Here is a 20,963-nt window from a genome sequence, read left to right as displayed (position 1 = left end):
GATGAACAGAACAGGGCAATTCCAAGTGATCCATCCTCTGTTGTCCCATCCCAGTTTCTGGCAGTCAGAGGTTTAGGGACACCAGAGCATGGGGTTGTGTTCCTGACCATCTTGGCTAGTCGTCATTGATGGACCTGCCTTCCATGAACTTATCTAATTCTCTTCTCAATCCAGCTATACTTTTGACTCTCTCAACATTCTCTGGCAATGAATTCCATAAGTGACTGTGGTTTGTATGAAGAAGTGCTATCTTATGTTTGTTCTTAACCTGCCACCTATTTATTTCAGCAGGTGACCTCCTAGATCTTGTGTTATGTGAAGGGGTAAATAACACTTCCCTATTCACTTTCTCCGCACTCGTCATGATTTTATAACTCTCCTATCAAACCTTCACTTGTGGTGCTCAGCATCTCATGGGAGGTGTTTAACAACTTGCAGCACCATAGGTCAGGTGTGTAGAGCTCAGCTGAGCTCCGTCTGGTATGATTTGCTTTCACCAAGTGTTCTGGTTCTTTGCTGTATCATTATAAAATGGTGTCCAGATCTCTTATTTATAGGCAAGTGAAGCTACAACTCTGAGCTGCAGTGTGCTAAGCTTAGAACCAATGGTTATTTTAACAAGACCCAGTGCCAGAGGAATAGCACAGGGCATTCCTAAGCAAAGCCAATCTGTTGAAAGCTATGTGGTGGCTGTCAAGGTTAAAAGAGCAATGACAGATGTGGTACTCAACAACAAGGACAATCTTCTCCTGTACGGGTAGATCATGAAATAGGCAGCAGCAACAGAGAAGCACTGCTAACCTGAGCCCCAACCCTGCAAGACACTGAGGGCCCTCAATGCTCATTGACTGGATCCCAGCCAAGGGTATAACTAAAGCTGGTTGAGATGTTTCAAAATTTGAAAACTTTTCCATGAAAATGTGGATGCTACAAAGGGGTGGAAGAGATTGTTTGACCTGCTTTTCATGAGTTACATGAGTTTTGTTTGACAGTCACAATGGGTGGCAGGCAGCCAATTGTACTTACTGAGAAATCTGCATCCTCGGCTCTCAAGTGGTCTGCGATGTAATGGACCCCTTCCACTGCCAGCTTCAAGGCAGGGGACATCAGCAACACGTGTTGCTCTTTGGTGCTGAGAGTTTTGGTTCCTTGCTCTGAAGAGCTGGTTGCCACATTCTTTTTACACTTGCATTTACACTGGGAGGCTTTGCTTTGGGGCTGCTTTTCATTTAGATGATACCGCTGAGATGCCGGAGAGCCACTGGTCTGGCCGTTGGTCTGGGAGGACTCCTCTTGCAGGTAGCAGTACTGGATGCTCCTGGATCTGCAGCGGATGCTCCCATCCTCTACTTTGTTTGGGCTGTACATCTGCTGGATGCTTAATGATCTGCTCTTGGGGATGGACATGGACTGGGTGTCACTCAGCAGATGGCAGGGGGGCTGGAGTGAGGAGCAGCTAGCCTGTGCCGGCTCTTGGTGTAGCACAGAGTATTGGAGAGAAGGTGACTTGCCAACAGTCTGGGGTTTGGCTTGCTCCTCAAGATGGCCACAGAAGGAAGAGGTGGGTGATGGTTCTTTGCTCTGAGGGCTGTTTGAAGAGGAGGTAGTAAACTTAGGCTCCACTTTGGTCTCAGACCGAAGCTGCGGAGAGGAGGCTATTTTGTGCATGGACTCGATCAGCTTCTTGCAATTGTCCTTCACCGCTGCGGGCCGTTGCATGAAAAGGAGGCGTGGGACAACATCGAGAAAGATCCGCTTCACCCAGTCAGGCATGGTGTGGGTGCGGGGGGAGCGGTGGTGCACGTTGAGCACAAAGACAGTGATGATGATGGACAAAGTGACAAATATCATGGTGAAAAGCAGATATTCTCCAATCAAGGGGATGACCAAGGAGGTGGAAGGGATGATCTCCGTAATGAGCAGCAGGAACACAGTCAGTGACAGCAGCACTGAGATACAAAGGGTGATCTTCTCACCACACTCTGAAGGCAGGTAGAAGACTAAGACAGTCAGGAAGGAGATAAGGAGGCAGGGGATGATCAGATTAATTGTGTAGAATAAGGGCAGCCTCCTGATAATAAAGAAGTAGGTGATATCAGGGTAGATCTCTGTGCAGCACTCATATTTCTTGATGTTGTAATTCCCCACGGCATTGATGATGACCCATTCTCCACTCTCCCAGTAGTCCAGTTGGTCCACATGGCTGTGCATGCTCACTAAGTCTATCTTGGCTTTGTCATAGGTCCAGGAGCCAAACTTCATGGTGCAGTTTTGCTGGTCAAAGGGGAAGAAGGTGACATCAATGCTACAGGAGCTTTTGTAGATAGCAGGGGGCATCCACTTGATTCTTCCATCATAAAAAAGGTGGGCTTTGGTCAGGTGGGTGACTGCAAAGTCCCCATCTGCACTAAGGGGAAAATAAGATAAAGAGGAAATTAGAATCCACTGCTTTAAAATTAGTTCACAGACCTTGCACAATATGGCTTATGTTTTCAAAATGTCTGGGATGTTGTTAACCCCCCAACTCTTGCCAAATGTGCAATGGGATATTTAGTGAGTTCCAAGGCACTTGTTTTGCATTGGCACATACGAGAGCTATAATGGTGCATGAAAATTGGGTATGTGAAGTATAGCAAGTGGGTTGTGAAACCTATTTGTATACACAACTGTTTGATTTGCAGGTGCCAGCTTAGGCAGGCAAATGTCAGGCCCCACCTTAAACAAATCAAGCACTTAAATTCAGAACTGACCAGGGCTTTTGCTTTACAGCACATCCTAGAACAGCTGTGGCATTGGTTCAAACCAGACACAGGGAACTGTGCCCACTTTTAAGTCAGTTACAACACCTCCTGCTGTACCTAGATTTTCCTTGATGCTCTTCCATCTAACTACTGACCAGGCCTGAGCTTGTAGGTAGCTTGTAAATCCTACAGTGCTGGTAGCATCATGCCATCAGGTTTCATGGCTGCAGACTATGCAGAATGGGATTAATTGTGAAGGTTGCTATATGGAAACCTAGGGAGAATATCTGATTAATAATAATAGAAATGAAACTCTTGATTCCGCAGACTGTTATCAGGTCCTCTCTGAGCCTTCTTGACTCTTGATGAAACAGGCACAATTCTTTTTACCTTTCCTCATAGGTCATGGTTTCTAAGCCCCTTCTCATTTTTGTTGCTCTCCTCTGGACACTCTCTAATGTAACTATTTCTGTCACAGCTAAACCCAGAGTATCTGTTCTATGCCCATCTCAGACACAGATTTATTGTGGGGGGAGACACTTAACATCTGGGCGTGGCTACGCTTCACTAAACCACGCATTGTCGGCCCATGTCAGCTGACTCGGCCTCAGGGCTATAAAATTGCAGCGCAGACATTCAGACTCAAGCCCAGGTTCTGGGAGCCTCTTCACTTTCAGGGTCCCAGAGCTCAGACTCCAGCCCAAGCCCGAACACTTACATTGCAGTTTTATAGCCCCACAGTCTGAGCCCCGTGAGCCCGAGTCAGCTTCCATGGGTCAGCCACAGGTGTTTTATTGCAGTGTAGACATACCCAAAGGGCTAATCTTTTTTTCCCTCCCACCTTTGTTCTGTCTTGCCTATTTATACTGTCAGGTCTTTAGGCAGTGACTGTCTCTTACTATAAGTTTGTACAGGGCCTAGCACAATGGGGCCTGTAGACTTTAGCACAACACGTAATAAGGATATTTTATTTGGGAAGGTCGTTTTCCAAATAAGCGAGAAAACTACAGAATAAATTGAGTCAAATGCAGATGTTGCTAATCTGTGTAATCAAGCCCTTGGAACAATGCACATACGTCATACTGTACAATGTCCCATGTTCAGCATTGTGCGTGCGACAATGGTTTTTAAAGAAGTTACCTTTTCACCAACCTTTTCTTTCATGCTGCGGCAGAACGTAATGTGCTGTAGCATGGGTTGTCGCTGCTCATCTCAGTGCTGTGACTCCCGCTGAGTTTAGTTTGAGAGCCCTGTTTCCCTGGCTGGGGGGGATGGGCTTACAAAGATGTGGGTCAAACCATTTCTTAAATTGTTCAAGCATTTCAGATTCGCCATCTCTCTCTCTCTAATCTTCCAGCTGCACCCCCAGCAGTCAGAACTAAGCCCCAAAGAGTCATCCCTGTGCCACTTCTTTCTCTCTACTAAAGCTAAACAAAAGAGATCTAATCCTGGCACACTGGCCTATAGAGCCACTGCTGTCACATCTCATCTGAGCACTGAAGCAGGAGAGCAGGACTGAGGGATCCCTATCCTGGATCAGCTCCAGCTGGGGACACGTTGGCTGGAGAAAAAACGGTTTCTCTCTATACCAGGTTTAATGTATTTCCAGTTTTTAGCAGAAGATTTCTCCTCTTGGTTTTTTATTTGTTTGTTTTATTAGCTCTGTTGCTTGCTACTGGTTTGCATCATATGAAGTTTCTTCCTTGGTATCCAGCCACAAGCAGATATACCAATGCCCAAACCTGATCTCTGTCAGAGTGTCACTGTTTCCCTCATTGGTTTCACTGCTGACTTTTTTTTTTTTTTTTTTTACTACTATCTAATAGCAAGATCACATATTCAAACACTTGAGCTTCTGAATTTCCACCTGCTATTTTTAGGGGGCATTAAAAAAAAATCGGCCAGTCTTGTTTAAAAGTTATTCAAAATACTATTTACAATGTTTTCTGAGTGCATTAAACATTTGTTTTACTAAGGGTTTGTCTACACTACAAAATTATGTCGACCTAAGTTATGTTGGCATACAACCAGAGCAGTAATTAAATCACTTCTGCGTGTCTGCACTATACTCCTTCTGTCGGTGGCGTGTGTCCTCACCAGGAGCGCTTGCACTGATTGAACTGTCAGTGTGGGATGGCTTCTGAAAGTCAGCAACTGTCGAAGTAAGCAACACCATTTCCATACTGACACTGCATTGACCTAAGCACTATGCCTCTCGCGGAGGTGGATTTATTAAGTTGGCGTAGCGAGCAAGTTACATTGGCGGGAGTGACATTTTAGTGTAGCTGTTTACAGAGTTAGTGCGATGTAAGCTGCCTCGCGTTGACCTCACTCTGTAGTGTAGACCAGGCCTAAGAAAGTGTGGAGTACTCGCTTTGAAGTTGGGCGGGATCTATTAACACCTACGTATCAGGGTACAAATAAAAGAGACCTGAGATTTAACTGTGTCATGCTTTCTGAAAAGACAGAACTCTGGACTGTGCTGAACCAGAGTTAAGCTGAGGTGCAAAAAGAAGGGGAATGTTAGTTATATATAATATTGCCTCAGCATCCCTCTGTTACACACACACACACACACACTGAGGAACTGAGGGAAATATTTCTTTAAAGTGTAGGTAAATAATTGCAATTTTCAAGTGCAATCATAATTCTGGGATTCGAGTGCACAATCACCCTCTTAGCATGCACACTCATTGTAACTGTACATACAAGTTAGTTGCACAAATCTGTACATGTTTTTCCTCTGTGAAATTCTGGCCCCCTTAGAAGCCGTTATTTGTTCAAACATATGCAGGGTTTTTGAGCCTGTAAATAAGGACACCTGCAACATAACAAGGTCAATTTTAGAGAGTGACTTTGCCAATTTGGCCCTGCACATTTCATTGAATGCTGCTAAAAGTAATCCCAAGCAGTCCACACACACACATACACACAGAGTCAAATAGAATAAGTAAGGAGAGCTTTTGGATGTCAGAGTAATGCATGGCATTAAGTGCCTGCTATGGTAATTGGTGTTATTAATTAGCACATTCCTTTCTGATTAATCATAGTTTTAACTGCACTGCTAAACAATAGAATACCCTTCAAATGTATTAAATATTTTGGATGTTTTTCTATATTTTCATATATATTCTGTCCTGAGTTGTAATTGAAATAAAACTGTATATTTTTATTACAAGTATTTGCACTGTAAAAATGATAAACAAAATTCACCTGCTACAAGTACTGTAATGCAATCTCTTTGTCGTGAAAGTGAAACTTACAAATGTAGATTTTTTTGTTATATAACTGCACTCAAAAACAAAACAATGTAAAACTTCAGAGTCTACAAGTCCACTCAGTCCTACTTCTTGTTCAGACAATCGCTAAGACAAACTTGTTTGTTTACATTTATGGGACATAATGCTGCCCGCTTCTTATTTACATTGTCACCAGAAAGTGAGAACAGGCATTTGCATGGCACTTTTGTAGCCGGCATTGCAAGGTATTTACATGCCAGATATGCTAAACATTCGTATGCCACTTCATGCTTCAGCCACCATTCCAGAGGACATGCTTCCATGCTGACAATGCTCATTAATTAAATTTGTGACTGAACTCCTTGCGGGAGAATTGTATGTCTCCTGCTCTGTTTTACCCACTTTCTGCCATATATTTCATGTTATAGCAGTCTCGGATGCTGACCCAGCACATGTTGTTCATTTTAAGAACACTTTCACTGCAGATTTGACAAAAGGCAATGAAGGTAGCAATGTGAGATTTCTAAAGATAGCTACAGCACTCAACCCAAGGTTTAAGAATCAGAAACGCCTTCCAAAATCTGGGAGGGACGAGGTGTGGAGCATGCTTTCAGAAGTCTGAAAAGAGCAACATTCCGATGCAGAAACTACAGAATCCGAACCACCAAAAAAGAAATCAACTTTCTGCTGGTGGCAGCTGACTCAGAAAATGAAAATGAACATGCGTCGGCCCACACTGCTTTGGATTGTTATCGAGCAGAAACTGTCATCAGCATGGACGCATGTCCCCAGGAATGGTGGTTGAAGCATGAAGGGACATATCAATCTTTAGCACATCTGGCAGGTAAATATCTTGGGACAACGGCTACAACAGTGCCATGAGAACACCTATTCTCACTTTCAGGTGACATTGTAAACAAGAAGCGGGCAGCATTATTTCCTGTAGATGTAAACAAACTTGTTTGTCTGAGCAATTGGCTGAAAAAGAAGCAGGACTGAGTGGACTTGCAGGCTCTAAAATTTTACATTTTTATTTTTGAATGCAGTTTTTTTGTACATAATTCTACATTGGTAAGTTCAACTTCCACAATAAAGAGATTGCATTACAGTACTTGTATTAAGTGGATTGAAAAATACTATTTCTTTTGTTTTTTTACTGTGCAAATATTTGTAATCAAAAATAAAGTGGGGACTGTACCCTTTGTATTCTGTGTTGTAATTGAAATCAATATATCTGAAAATGTAGAAAACACCCAAAAATATTTAAATAAATAGTAGTCTATTATTGTTTAATAGTGTAATTAATCACACAATTAATTTTTTTAATCTCTTGACAGCCATTGAAAATATAAATATCCGACCACTGAATTTTTGGGCCAAAGCCCTAAAATGTTCAGTATTTGGCCAAAAACTAAGTTTTTGGGAGTGTTGTTTGAAAATTTTCAGGGTTTGTTTTTTCCATGCCAGTCTATCTTCAATAGCTCCCAAAAAATTAATGAAATCAGGCAAAGCCACTACTGCATTTTAGTCTCCTATGATTGAAAAATGCAATGCTGATGTTCAATGACATGAATGCCGCTCTTTGCCTGGGCATTTTCTTTCCAGTTTCCTGGCTAGAACAAATCTTTCTGCCTGATTTTACCTTCCTGTAAAACCAGGCTGAGCAATGAAACATTCACTGTGTGTGACACTTCCATACATACTACTGTTGTTGTTGTCCTTTAAAGTTTGATAAGAAACTGGAATCTCATTCAGCATTTAATGAGATCTTTGAGGCATGAGTAAGTCATTCATTAATGGAACAGCATGTTTATAATTGGACTCACGTCACAGGAGAGTGATTATGATGATAATGGTCCCCTCCCATGTACAGCATCATTCAATTGGCTAGGTGCACTATTGCAGTATCAGGTATTCGTTAATACCAGAGCCAGGTTACCAGGCTAGATGGCCTGCCCTGGAAAGGCAAACCTTATGCTCCATTAGGATCCAAAGCCTCGGGCAGCTCACAGTTGTAACATTCTTCATTGCACAAACACACCTCACTGCATTTTAGGGAGGGTTGAGTGGAAATTTAGACCCTGAAAATGTTGGAGAGAAGAGCACGCAAATCCTTTCACCCTAACAAAGATTAAGGGTTCCAGGGGAAGGAGGGAGGCATCCTGAATATCTCTGCTGATTGCACACTGGGGCACAGTTCAAAGGAAGCCCAAGAGCAGCGCTGCATTTAAGAGACAGTGGCGATGGAGCAGAGGCGGTGGCTAGAGCCCTAATGCCAAGACTGCTGCCTCTACCAGGAGGTTCCCCAGCCTACCTCTCTTTCCTCTGAGTGGGAGGAGCTTCACAGCCCACAGATATGCCTGTGATGGAGGAGACATGCTCCTCTGGAGTCCTTGCTGCTGGCAAAGGGAAGGAGAGAGCAGCTTGGCTTCTCTGGACATCTTATGGCTACCAAAGAAGATATAGCAGGTCCCAAGACTCTAACATGCTTCTCCTAACTGACCCAAGCCTCCAAATCTTCTGGGATTCACCCATTGCTAGGTTTATATGAATTTACAAGCCAGAAGCTGGGGAGAAAAGACAGAGAGGGGAAGAGACAAGAGGACATTGCTTTATCTCTCTGTTCCCCGATCCCTGCCTTAATTTCTTCATAACAGAGTAAAAGCACCAAACTCTCTCACTGGATATTGGGCTGAGCATTATGCTGGTGAATGCAGAGGGGAGACAACTGAACAGAAAAAATTGGCCAGATACTTTGCCAGGAGAAATGGAACAATGGTGATTTTCCCCAGCTGAAGTTCCAGCCCATAGTCTTTATTAAACATACATCTGAGAATAATATTTGCTCATCTACATTTCCCTCCTAGGAGTTATGTAAAGCCATGGAGTTTCATTCAGACACCAACTCTTAGTGGCAGTTTACCAGTCTACATATTATAGACTAATTATTTTCAGACCTTTTTGTTACTAGAGTTCGATTCCATCTTGAGAAGTGACTCGAGAAGTAGTTTGTAATGTTGTGGCCGCCATGTTGGTCCCAGGATATTAGAGAAACAAGGTGGGCGAGATATCTTTTATTGGACCAATTTCTGTTGACGAGAGAGACAAGCTTTTGAGCCTGGACAGGGCTCTTCTTCTGATCTTGAAGAAGAGCTCTGTGGAAGTTCAATAGTCCCCCACCTTGTCTCTGTAACAGTAGCACTGTTTGGTTCTATAGATATCGTCTCTCAATGATTTCTACACTGTTTCTGTTTTCTTCGACAATGAGAAAGAAGGATCTTTTTAAACTGCCTAGCTTGCAAACTCAGCCTTGGATCCAAAAGTCGGGCAGGGTCTGTTCTGGCTCACTCATTATCACCAGGAACCAAAGGGCTGCGAGGCCTAATTCTGCTCTCGGTGGGATTTCTTGTGTGCAAGGAAGAGTGGAGTGAGTTCTGCAGTTGGAATTTAGTTAACAATTCGGCTGAGGAGTCGCTAACTGGAACTGAATCCAGCCCCTTTTCCCTAGAGCTGTCTTCGCTGTGTGAGGCTAATTGGGGTCTGAAGCTATTGCATTGGCTTCAGTGGATTTTAAATTAGACTCAGTCGGTCAAGTTAGCAGGTCTGACTCTGACTACATAATTGGGGACAATGTGTTCAGTAAGAAGGTGCCATTTTTATATAGTCATTTCTCAGATTAGAACCATATTATCGTCTCGTTCAATGAAGACAATTAAGCTGCAATATAGTTTTATAGCCGGAAAGGTGAAAATCATCCAGAAATACTAGTTAGTATCAAAACAAGAGCATTTTCAAGACAAACAATGAAGTCAAGATCTCTTACTTGTTCAGGCCAGAAAGGCCTAAATATCTGTCAGTAATAACTCCCCGAAGTCTTATTTCTTCTATCAAAAACTATATCAATATTGGCAGAAGAGAATTGTGGCTTGTTACAGCAATTGTCCTCTGTCCTCTGTAAACACCTGACAAATGACCAGATCTCTTCTATTTGGAAGAGTTATTTTACACACACACACACACACACACACACACACACACACACACACCTCAAAACAAGGAAGTCCAACCAAGTGGCAGTGATAGCTGTACATTGTATAGCAGTACAGGTAAAAAACCATTCAGCTAAACGTATAATAAATTATAATTTATTATACATAGAATCACAGAATCGTAGGACTGGAAGGGACCTCGAGAGGTCATCTAGTCCAGTCCCCTGCACTCATGGCAGGACTAAGTATTCTCTAGACCATCCCTGAGAAATGTTTGTCAAACCTGCTCTTAAAAATTTCCAGTGAGGGAGATTCCACAACTTCCTTAAGCAATTTATTCCAGTGCTTAACCACCTGGACAGTTAGGAAGCTTTTCTTAATGTCCAACTGCCCTTCTTGCAATTTAAGCCCATTGCTTCTTGCCCTATCCTCAGAGGTTAAGGAGAACAATTTTTCTCCCTCCTCCTTGTAACAACCTTTTATGTACTTGAAAACTGTTATCATGTCCCCTCTCAGTCTTCTCTTTTCCAGACTAAACAAACCCAAAATTTTCAATCTTCCCTCATAGGTCATGTTTTCTAGACTTTTAATCATTTTTGTTGCTCTTTTCTGGACTTCCTCCAATTTGTCCACATCTTTCCTGAAATGTCGCACACAGAACTGGACACAATACTCCAGTTGAAGCCTAATCAGCATGCAGAGCAGAAGAATTACTTCTTGTGTCTTGCTTACAACACTTCTGTTAATACATCCCAGAATGATGTTCGCTTTTTCTGCAACAGTGTTAAATTGTTGATTCATATTCAGCTTGTGATCCAGTCTGACCCCCAGATCCCTTTCCGCCGTACTCCTTCCGAGGCAGTTGTTTCCCATTTTGTATGTGTGCCACTGATTGTTCCTTCCTAAGTGGAGTACTTGCATTTGTCCTTATTGCATTTCATCCTGTTTACTTCAGACCATTTCTCCAGTTTGTCCAGATCATTTTGAATTTTAATCCTATCCTCCAAAGCATTTGCAACCCCTCCCAGTTTGGTATCACCCACAAACTTTATACGTGTATTCTCTATGCCATTATATAAATCACTGATGATACATATATATGTATGTATTTGCATGTCTAATTTGTGTGAAGATTTTGTCTTTTTTTATTCTTTATTCTACATGTTATCTCAATTTCAGCAATTTGAGGACCAATAAATAATGAACTGGTTGCATCTTCTACCCCCTTCTTTAACAGACTGGTAAACATAGTCTATATCATTCGGAGATATTCAACTGCCAATGATATGGGAAAAAATACCTTATTGCTCCAGTAGTCAAGAGTGTTTCCAATAATTTTAGGGACAATAATTTCTGTTCCAAATGCCCTTCAGGTGAGTCAGGATCTCAGTCTTATAGCATGAGCCTCATCAATAAAAAAGTTTTCAAAAGAAACTATCAACTTTCTCTTGATTTCTATTAAGCCATCTACCAGATCATCTTATAACTATGTACAGAAGTCCTTTGTGTCTATATTACAACTGGGTGAATTCTTCAAAACATTTCCTGCTAATATTCATTTTAATAAATATTTGAACTCTTTCACATGTGATCATTTCCTTTGTGTTCATTTTCTCCAACTATTTTACCAAGTGCTTTTAACTGATAGGAATTTTTATAGAAATAACTAACTTTAGGTGAATATTAGTATTCAGAGAGTGAATTTTGAACTCCTAAATGCAAATATTCATGCCAGCAACTTCCTTTCCAAGTGTTATACTCATCCAATTAAAGAACAGAATGCTATCATGTGTCCAATTAAAACCATCGCAAAAAGCTTGAATTTCAAATATTCTCAATGAACTGCTCAATCTGCTGATCCAAGGGCACAGTCCTCCATTGATCTGACAAATCTATGTAAGGCTAGTGTTCAGAATTCTCCACTCACAGTCACAGATGATAGCATGTTGCATGCCTTACACACAGGTCAAATGGCTACACATGGTGGCAAAGCAGTAGAAAATCAGAACCCATGAATTATTCTCTGAAACTGTTTGAGAAATAATTTGAATAGCAAATAAATTCAGGGAAATTGCAAAATGCTCATGGACAATAAACATGTCAAATTTATTCACTACAAATGATTTGCTCATCTTTATGGAGCCTTGGGGAAGCTACCTTGACAACCATTAAAACTTCAATTATGGAACATCTAGCCTTCTTTGGAAAGAAAATAAAGGAAATGAGGTTTTGTCTTTTCACTATGAAATCATATTCCTCTGTTTTACATATGCTTTGTCATGTCCAATAGAGACAATTTACAGTATTAGAGCTTATTTTATCAAGCTTGCAAAATCCAACAGCATATTAATTTCCCCCTGGGATATTAGTTTGGTTTTAGATTCCTTATGAATGTTGACAACTCTATAGGCCAAACTGGCCAAATTTACTGACTTAATTTGGGGCCCTAGAGTGCATAAATGGAAGCTTTAGAGAATAATGAGCTCAGATAAGAGAATCACTGACAACATGGGGTATGATTTCCTTGAAGATTCAAATCTCAAATTAATTGCAGTTGCATCATTTCTATCTATTCCCAGAGGTTAAAAACCAGGAAGACTTCTGTGTAGAGTCATAGACAGAAGCTTTCCCCCCCAAGCATCTCATCCAAAAGAAGAATATCAGAACTCTTTTTGTAAGCACAGTGGGGCCTTCCAAAATGAGTCACATTGAAATGGTTAAACACTGAAATAAGACCATTGGGCCTTTTCCGCAAAAAGTTCCACCAAACCCCCCCTGGCAGTATAAAGGGGCCTTATAGTAACCATAAAGTATTTGCACCTACTTTAAGGTCCCTTTATACTGCCAGAAAGATATAACGCATGGGAGGAGATCCCTATAATCATCCTCCAGGCAAGCTCACGGTCCTGCAAATCCCTTCTTAAAACTTCTCTGCCAAGGTGCCTTAAAAAACCCAGCATGGTCAGGCAGCTGGTGTGCAGTGATCACTGCCATTACAACGCAGTTGCATCTTTTTGTATCCCTCCTGTTAGTTTGTTGTATCCTTCTGTAGTCTCTTGCCTTACATGTCGATTGTGAACTCTTTGGGGCAGAGTCTGTCTATTTGCTCTGTGTCTCTACAGTGCCTACCACAATGCCATGACTGGTGTGACTGCAATTCCAATGATTAATTCTTATTAATCATAAATTGGTCTTTAGCATAAAGGAGAAGCAGGGTCATTATTTCTTATTCCATTGCTAACATTTTCAGGCTCTAATCCCATTCCATTGGTAGCTGGGTTTGCTGCTTTTTCAGGGGCTACCTGAAAAAGATTTGAACGTGGCTATTGTATTTTTCTGTGTCTGGTTGGTGCAGAAACAGGGACTCCCACGTGCATGTTAAGGTTGCAGAAAATTATGCGCACATTTCCTGGGCTGCAGTCTAAGCCACTGATCATATATTAGTGTTCAGCTTGTGACTGCTTTTAGGATAAGAAGGTCTGAGTGCCCATGAATTAATAATTACATAGGGCTTATCTTCAGAGGTGCTGAGCACACACCACCCCTGATGATTTCAGCCAGAGCTGCAAGCTCAGCACTGGTCAGGATCAGGCTCCTGGAGAATGGAAAAGATCGTTTCAATAGTCTCTAAAGCTGCAAACCCTCTAGATATATATTTACCTCAATCATTTCTTAGAGACGTACTGAATTGGAACCATGCAACTGTTAATTAAAAACGAAGACCGTTCCATTGTCCAAACTCAGTCACAAAGTGTTACCTGTTTAAAAAGCCATTTCTGTTTGCTGTTCCAGGGGCACTTAACACACATTCTGCCAGGGTTGCCAAGCACGGCGGTGTGTGCACCAACGACCAGAGCCTGGATATTGAAGTACAATAAGTGAAGCCGCTCAGAGCCCTTGCTAAGCCTTTAAGACCTCAGCCAATGACAAGTGGCTTCGTTACAATGAAAGCAGCCAAGACAAAAAGGGAAGAACTCAGGGAGAAGCAGTCCTGTTTAAACCAGCTTGGGAAGAATAGAAGATTCTGTGCTTCAGATAAAGCTTTTTTTTTTTTTGCAGCTTGTAACACAGCTGCTTCTTCTGCGCTTTCATTAGCACTAACGTGTACAGGTTGTCTAAGAAGTTAGATGTGCGATTACATGCCTAATCTGTGTATCCAATCAATGCTATTATCTCATAGGGACTGTTCCACCGGCAAAGAACTGGACAGAGCACTGCACAGGTCACTCTGCCTCATTCCACCCCGATGTGTCCCTGCCTCAAATATATAGGGGGCATGCCAAGGATGTGAGAAGGTAGGGCCAGGTGCTCCAGCTGGTATAATTTTCAGTAGGGTATAAAGTTATGCCAAGGGCTGTTTCTGGTCAGCTACGGAATAGGGGGAGCAAAAAGGCTGCTAAGAGTTACTTTTACCATGGCTCCCTCCTGCCCCAGATATGCTACAGGTCAATTATGGTTCATTTGAGGATGTAGCCCATTGACTATTCATATCCCTGCTGTTTGTTTGTTCCCTCCCCGCCCCCAGTCACATGGCATTGTTTCTAATCCCTCATTGGGCAACGGAAACTTTTAGAAGAAGAGAATGATTTAATAGTGAATATCCAACCATGCATGACACACTTTCCTGTGGGAATTTTTTGGAGAAATAATAATTCATGTTAAAACTTGTGATGCTTTTAGGAATCATGAGGATTGTCATCAGTACTAGGCAGCAATCTGAATCGGCACCAACAATGCATAACAGGATCGCACAGTTCACGGCCAAACAAACTCAATGTTTTTATTCACAAAAATATTTGTAAATTACTTTGGTAGATTTGACCAACATTCCCTTGCAATCAGGAATGTGTGAAAGTCAAATGCTGATATTTCCATCACCCAGGTAGCATACTTTTGAACGGTGCTGATATCTCATCTCTCAACTAAAATGCCCTTGCTACTCCTCCTTTGGATTCTGGCTTTGCAAAGCCTGACACTGAGCTTGCATAGGGCTCACTGAGAACCAAATTTGGCCACTACTGTCCAAAGGTATCAAGTAAAGAAAGCAACCACCTTCTCCTGCCATATGTGTCCATGTGACACCCAGATCTCACACACGCAGATCCAGCTACAACAGTTTATTTACAAACAACACTAGCGGTTCCTTGGACCAATCCCAGAACCTGCATAATGATCCCTAAACAGTATCCAGCCCAAGAAGCTGCAGGTAAGTTTGCAAACAATTTTGCAGAAACACTCCTCCCTTCCTCCTATCACTTTCTACAGAGAACCGCTCAGGTATAAGGTAGTGGATATTACACTGTTGCCCAGGTAGGAAAGGTTCTCAAGTGAAACCGAGACCATAACCCATTAGCACTTAGAACCAGACAACGGTAGGGTCCTTTTTCAGCCTACATTGGACAGAGGGTGCTCATGACTTTCTCCCAGTTTATCCCCATTTTGACGCCCTCTTCAGACATTCGTTGTTAGAACTGATGGTGGGGGAGCAAAGAGAGCTTTGGTGGACGGTTATTAGAATGGGACTCAATAGAGCTGGAAGGTTCCAGTAGCTTTGTCACCGTAGGGATGGTGCCTTTAAAACAAAACCAAAACCCTTCCCAAACAAAACATTCCACTGCGTGCACAGTTCTTCCCCTAGGGAGAGGAAGAGCAAGAAGAGAGGGAGAACAAACCAAATGTGACAGAGGTTAGTCATGTTGCTTAGCGTATGCCTTGAAGGTGCTCAGATCCTACGGCCATGAGGGTGGCATAAGAAGCTCGATATTCTAGAATAGTATCAAATAGAATAGGGAGAGAAAATTACGATAATCTCCCCAGTGCAGAGAGCGGAGCAGCTTTTTAAAGGAATAGTCGCCTTCCAGCGATGGAGCTCAGACTCACTTGTTGTAGAGAACAATATCCGGCCTCCAGATGAGTTCTGAAGGGATGCGGATGGATGTAACGTTCTCATATTCCAGAGGATCCCAGCGTAACTTGTAGTCATACCACTCCTGGGAAAAACACATCCATTACCAGGGACTGGGAGGAGTTAGAATTGAAATATACACGGAAAACCAATACAAGAAAACACCTTTTGGGCTCACCCACCTGCTTCACCCACATGTTTGTGGTCATCATTTGATTCTTCTCATCCTGAAAAGGAAAAGCCACAAGCTCAGAAAGCAGAGGCATGTTTAGTGTAGTCCATTTTTGTAATCAGAAATAATCTCAGCAATAAATATATTTTTTTCAGCTAAAAAAGCTGATGTTCCTGGAGTTTAGCATGGGACAGAACGCACCTGTCTGATACCACCAAACACCAGAGGCTAAGACTAGGCAGTCTCAGCAGATGATCAACTTGGATTTGTTTGACAGATTTTCTGAGAAATGTGTGTACTAAGAAGACTTTTTCGTTCTGAAGGATATTATAAGGCCCAGCCAAGATGAGCTCAGCACAGTACCATGGGGAGGGGGAAGGAGGAGGAGAAGAATCCACAGCTCTAATACACCCCCACCACAATGGGGGTAGGATTGTTACATTAGTCCATCACTCCTCCCCCAGTTGCCCGCTGAACACAGCTTCACAGGGATTTCCAGGGAAGCTGTCCTATTGAGAACTAACCACATACCCCTTGCAACTTCTCCCTTGGCAGGGCAGAATACCAGTCTGGCTACAGACGTGGGCTGGGTGGGGGTATCTGGATATGGCCCCTGCACGATTTACCTTCGAACATGTCCACAGACAGTTCCCCAGTACTTCCTTTCCTGAATTGTTCTGACTGCTTGGAAGTGATGCTTTATGCCTGATCTGCACTTACCCTTCTTGAGTTTAAGGCCATTATCGATGGCTCTCTGCCTTTAGCTCCAACATGCATCTCTTCTCTCCAAAGTGTGTTCTACAGAGAACACACTATAGTACTGTGCTAGGAAGGAAGCTCAGGTGGTTAAGGTTAAAACCAAGGCCCCCCTGGCCCTTAGCCCTTGCCTCATTCCTCCAGAGCACACTGGTTTTCACACATCACAGAATATAAGGAAATTCCTGTTGCAAATTGGCAGCTTTCAGATAGACTTGTAGTGAGAACTGGTGGGTTGGTTTACCTGTATTCATATCTTGACACTTTGCTCTGAAAGTGTAGAGTCTAAAGCTTTTCTACTAGCTATTTGTTTACTTCTAAACTATATGCTTTCCCTGAGTTAGGGGATATCTCTCAGCTGCAATGATTGCTCACACAAGCATTGCCATTTAATTTAAAGTGTTCTTTAGAAAACAATTCTTATTTTCCTAACTCCTGCTTTTCTCTCTCTCTCTCATTTATAAAAAATGAATTTAGCACTGATAAAAAGTACCAGCTAAATTGGCAGACTGTTGGAGACTGAAACCCTCTTTATATCCACAAGAGAGACAATGACAGTGAAATCTTCCCCTCAGTGTCCTGCCCGATCTAACCTGCAGGGACCATCTAAAGAGATGATGGCTCAGTCTCTTAGCTTTTCTTATGGAACTGCCAATAAAGGTGCCACCAGTGAGAACAGCATTTGCAAATTGGACATCTGTCCATGGGGACCTTTCATATAGGTCACTGAAAAGCCATCAGGAGGTGACAACTTTTGATTGTTACCAACTTGGGCTGGATTTGAACTGGTCAAGAAGAAATTAAAGGCTTTATATCCTCCAGTCTCTTGAGTAATTCACTCCTCCAAGACCTGTTTCTGAGTGCAACACGGTTTCATTCTTTTTTTAAAAAAAAATCTGTCTTGCATTTCTTTATACCTAGAGTGAATTAAGGCTCAAATTCTCAGAAAAACCCATGCATTTTGTGCATCTACTTTGGGCATGTAAGTACCAGGTTGGTCATTGGTTAGATTCCAGTATAATAGGGACTATAGGTAAAAATTTCAAAAGTGCCTGAGGGATTCAGGAGCAGAGCTGGCCAAAACTTTTCAACCAAAACATTTTTTTGGCAGAAAAAGTAGATTCCGTGATTCCAAAATGTTTCACAAATTCATGTCCATTTCGCTGAATTGTTCATTCCAAAAAAACAAACCCCAAATTCTGAAAATATCTGCATTTCATTTTGACATTTTTTAATGAAATGGTTTGATTTTTCAATTCAAAATGGATTTTCATTTAGATATTTTCTTTAGTTTTTTTTTTAAAAAAAAGATAAATGTTTTAAAATGCTCTAAGCCACAATGAAACATTTCATTTGACCCAAAACAATTTTTTTTCAACTTTTCAATTTGCCAAAAGGGTATAAACATTTCCTTTTTGGTTTGACCTGAAATTATTATTTTAATTTTTCAGAACTGCCAGTGAACTGAAAAACCAACTATTCACCCAGCTCTATTTAAGAGCGTAAGTCCCACCGAAAGGAACTTACACTCCTAAATCACCGGGGTTGAGATTTTCAAAAGTGCCTCAGAAATGTCAAGGGGAGTTAGGCGCTTAACTGTCATTTGTGCCTTTGAGAATCACCACCTTAGGCACTTTGGGAAATATTTCCTTGTATAAACATGACAGATACTCGGTTGCAGTAAACACATAAGTACATAGCTGGTTAGATGTATATTTGATCATTTCTGTGTGCATTTACCACGGTTGCACACACAAATGCAGTAAGCTTGTGTACGTGGCCAGCTGCATGTGCAGTGAGTCCTTTGTCTGCACAGTTACCAGGTCTTAGTGTGCAGTCAAGCAGCTTTAATGTGCATTTTGTCTGTGCAGTTCTGAAAACTTGGGCATCTGTAGTATTTACGTTTCTACAAAATATGTTAACTTAAAACACTACAAATTTGCTTTAGTGACCAAAAATATGCGAGTCACTCTGCAAACACACAATCTGATGATAGCTCCGATCATCTACACAGCTCTTTGTGTGTTTTGGGGTAATAGGCTCTTTCCTGTGCTAAACATGAATGGAGTGTTAAGCTACAAAATATAAATATGTACAAATAAATGAAATCCAATGCGTGGCAGGCAAATTGCTCAGCTATTACTAATACAATTTAATTGAACTGTTTAATGTTTACTAGTTTGCTTGCATGCTAATTACAGCTTCTGTGTAAATAACCAAAGAAAAGTGCTTTGGACTCCGTTCAGTTCTCCCAGGTTAAGGTGCTGCAGCAAAACTAATGATGTTTGTTCCGTCTCCTTATTGGCCTGGCTTCAAAAGAGCTCAGATGGCAGTGTTTTTCTGAGCTCGCTATTAACAGAGGAACAGAAGGGTTGTGGTAGCCCTGGATGGAATTTAACTGCATCGTCTCTTTTCCCAAGGTGAATACACTGCACTCCATGCTACCCAGCGGAGAGGGGCATAGGAGGTAAACGGGGTCTATCTAGTCTGTTCTTGAACCCATGTCTTAGTCTCATAGCCAGTTAGTCCAGCACCAAACTGAGGTCAGCATAACAGGGTGAAGTAAGGACACAGCAGGACAGTGGATTTGATATTGAGTTTTCTGGCTTTTTTCGGTCCGAGTCAGAATTTGAATATTGATCCTGTTTTTGCTTTTTTTGACTTTCTGCCACTGACACGTGTCCTGAGGAGACGCAAACTCCATTGAAAAGGGAAGGCTGTGCTTTTAACACCATGTCTGACAATCATGCTAAGTTTTCTTAAGAAATGCTGCAGTGGTAAGAAGGGGGATCGTTAAACAGACACTCAGCTGGACTGGGAACATGATACAGGAATTGTATCAGGGAAAGGGTTATACAGGAACAGAGAGAACCTTACTGAAGGAGATGGGGAATAATAAACTAAACCTCAGCTGCTTTACAGCCCTGCCTATTGACTGCAGTTTTAAACACCGGATTATGACTTTTACAGAGTTTATTCTTCCTAGGTAAGACAAGAAAAGCACTTCAAAGAACAAGTATCGATCTCACCATCCATGACTGGGCAGTTGCATAATAGAAAGTATCTCTTATGCCACCACAATCGTTGATGTACCATCTTTAATCTTATCAATTATTCAGATGAAATGCATACAACCTAAATACCATCAGTGACAGATGTGGGCTCCTCAGCCTTTTTGTTCTGTGTGTGTACAGTGCCTTGCACAATGGGGTCCCGGTCCATGACTAGGGCTCCTAGCTGCTATCACAATGATAATAATAAAATAATCAACTCTGTTTTTTGAAGTTGTTTGAGCAAAGGCTTATTTTTAAAAAGATACACAACCCCTCATGCACATATGCCATTCATTTCTCAACTACCTATATTAAATTGTATATTGCACAGATATCTTTATGCTGCATATAACGTGGTTATAAATGTGATAAATTGCGGAACCATGTGCATCTATCACTAATCTACAGTCCTCTCTCCTGTACTCTGACCACCAATCTAGTCTACCTGTGACTACCTCTAACATCCCAAACATGAATGCAGCTTCAAAAAAACACCCTTCTTTTAAACCTCCCACCACAGAGCCATTTTCTAATTTCTACCCAAAAGTAGAATTTACCCCTCAAAATTACAATGGCATGAGGCCCAATATGGACAATATTCAACCAGGGACAAGTTTAAAGCCTGAGATCTCATGACTTATGAAGGCTGGAAATTGGACCTTCCTACCACTGGAAAAGGGACTGTCTATTCTTCCCAACAGAACTCAGCACTCTCTGAGTGGAAGAACCATAGGGATCATGGTAACATTATGGGTGGAAAAATTATTACAGGTCTTTTAAGAGGTCTGTAAATTATAATAGCTGGAATATTTATCTGAGTCACATAGTTGTAGCCTAGCTTCTCAGAAGGAGGAATATGAAATTTGGCACTAATATTTCTTTCTCTCTAATCCATTTCAAAAATAGTGATTCTGTTACATAGGTGACATATAGAGAGTACATGATGGTGTGGTATGCTATAAAGGGTTAATAAGCACTCATCTGGAATGACCTGTAAAGTTCATTTATAGCTTTACTGTTTGCGTATAAGCACTAACTCATGCCAATCATTCTTGTGTACTATACCATCCTGTATTATCTTTCTTCTCTCTCTGTCACATACATAAGA

At 41.7% G+C, this 20,963-nt stretch overlaps 1 protein-coding gene across 3 annotated transcripts in view; it reads right to left on the bottom strand.

The window, feature by feature from the left end:
* Window positions 1-20,963, bottom strand: part of CHRNA4 (cholinergic receptor nicotinic alpha 4 subunit) — a 32,521-nt gene that overhangs the window by 8,726 nt on the left and 2,832 nt on the right. The window contains exons 3-5 of one of the 3 annotated variants that reach the window (XM_073309051.1): window positions 16,057-16,101; window positions 15,850-15,959; window positions 1,027-2,407 (exon numbers count right to left, since the gene is read on the bottom strand). In XM_073309051.1, the coding sequence (XP_073165152.1) occupies window positions 1,027-2,407; window positions 15,850-15,959; window positions 16,057-16,101 (1,536 nt within the window). The remainder of the gene's footprint in view (window positions 1-1,026; window positions 2,408-15,849; window positions 15,960-16,056; window positions 16,102-20,963) is intronic. The other 2 variants (XM_073309052.1, XM_073309053.1) reach the window with 2 other exon arrangements.

This window comes from Lepidochelys kempii, chromosome 13 (assembly GCF_965140265.1).
Source record: "Lepidochelys kempii isolate rLepKem1 chromosome 13, rLepKem1.hap2, whole genome shotgun sequence".
Classification (NCBI taxonomy): domain Eukaryota; kingdom Metazoa; phylum Chordata; order Testudines; family Cheloniidae; genus Lepidochelys; species Lepidochelys kempii.
This window is presented reverse-complemented; position numbering and strand designations above follow the sequence as displayed.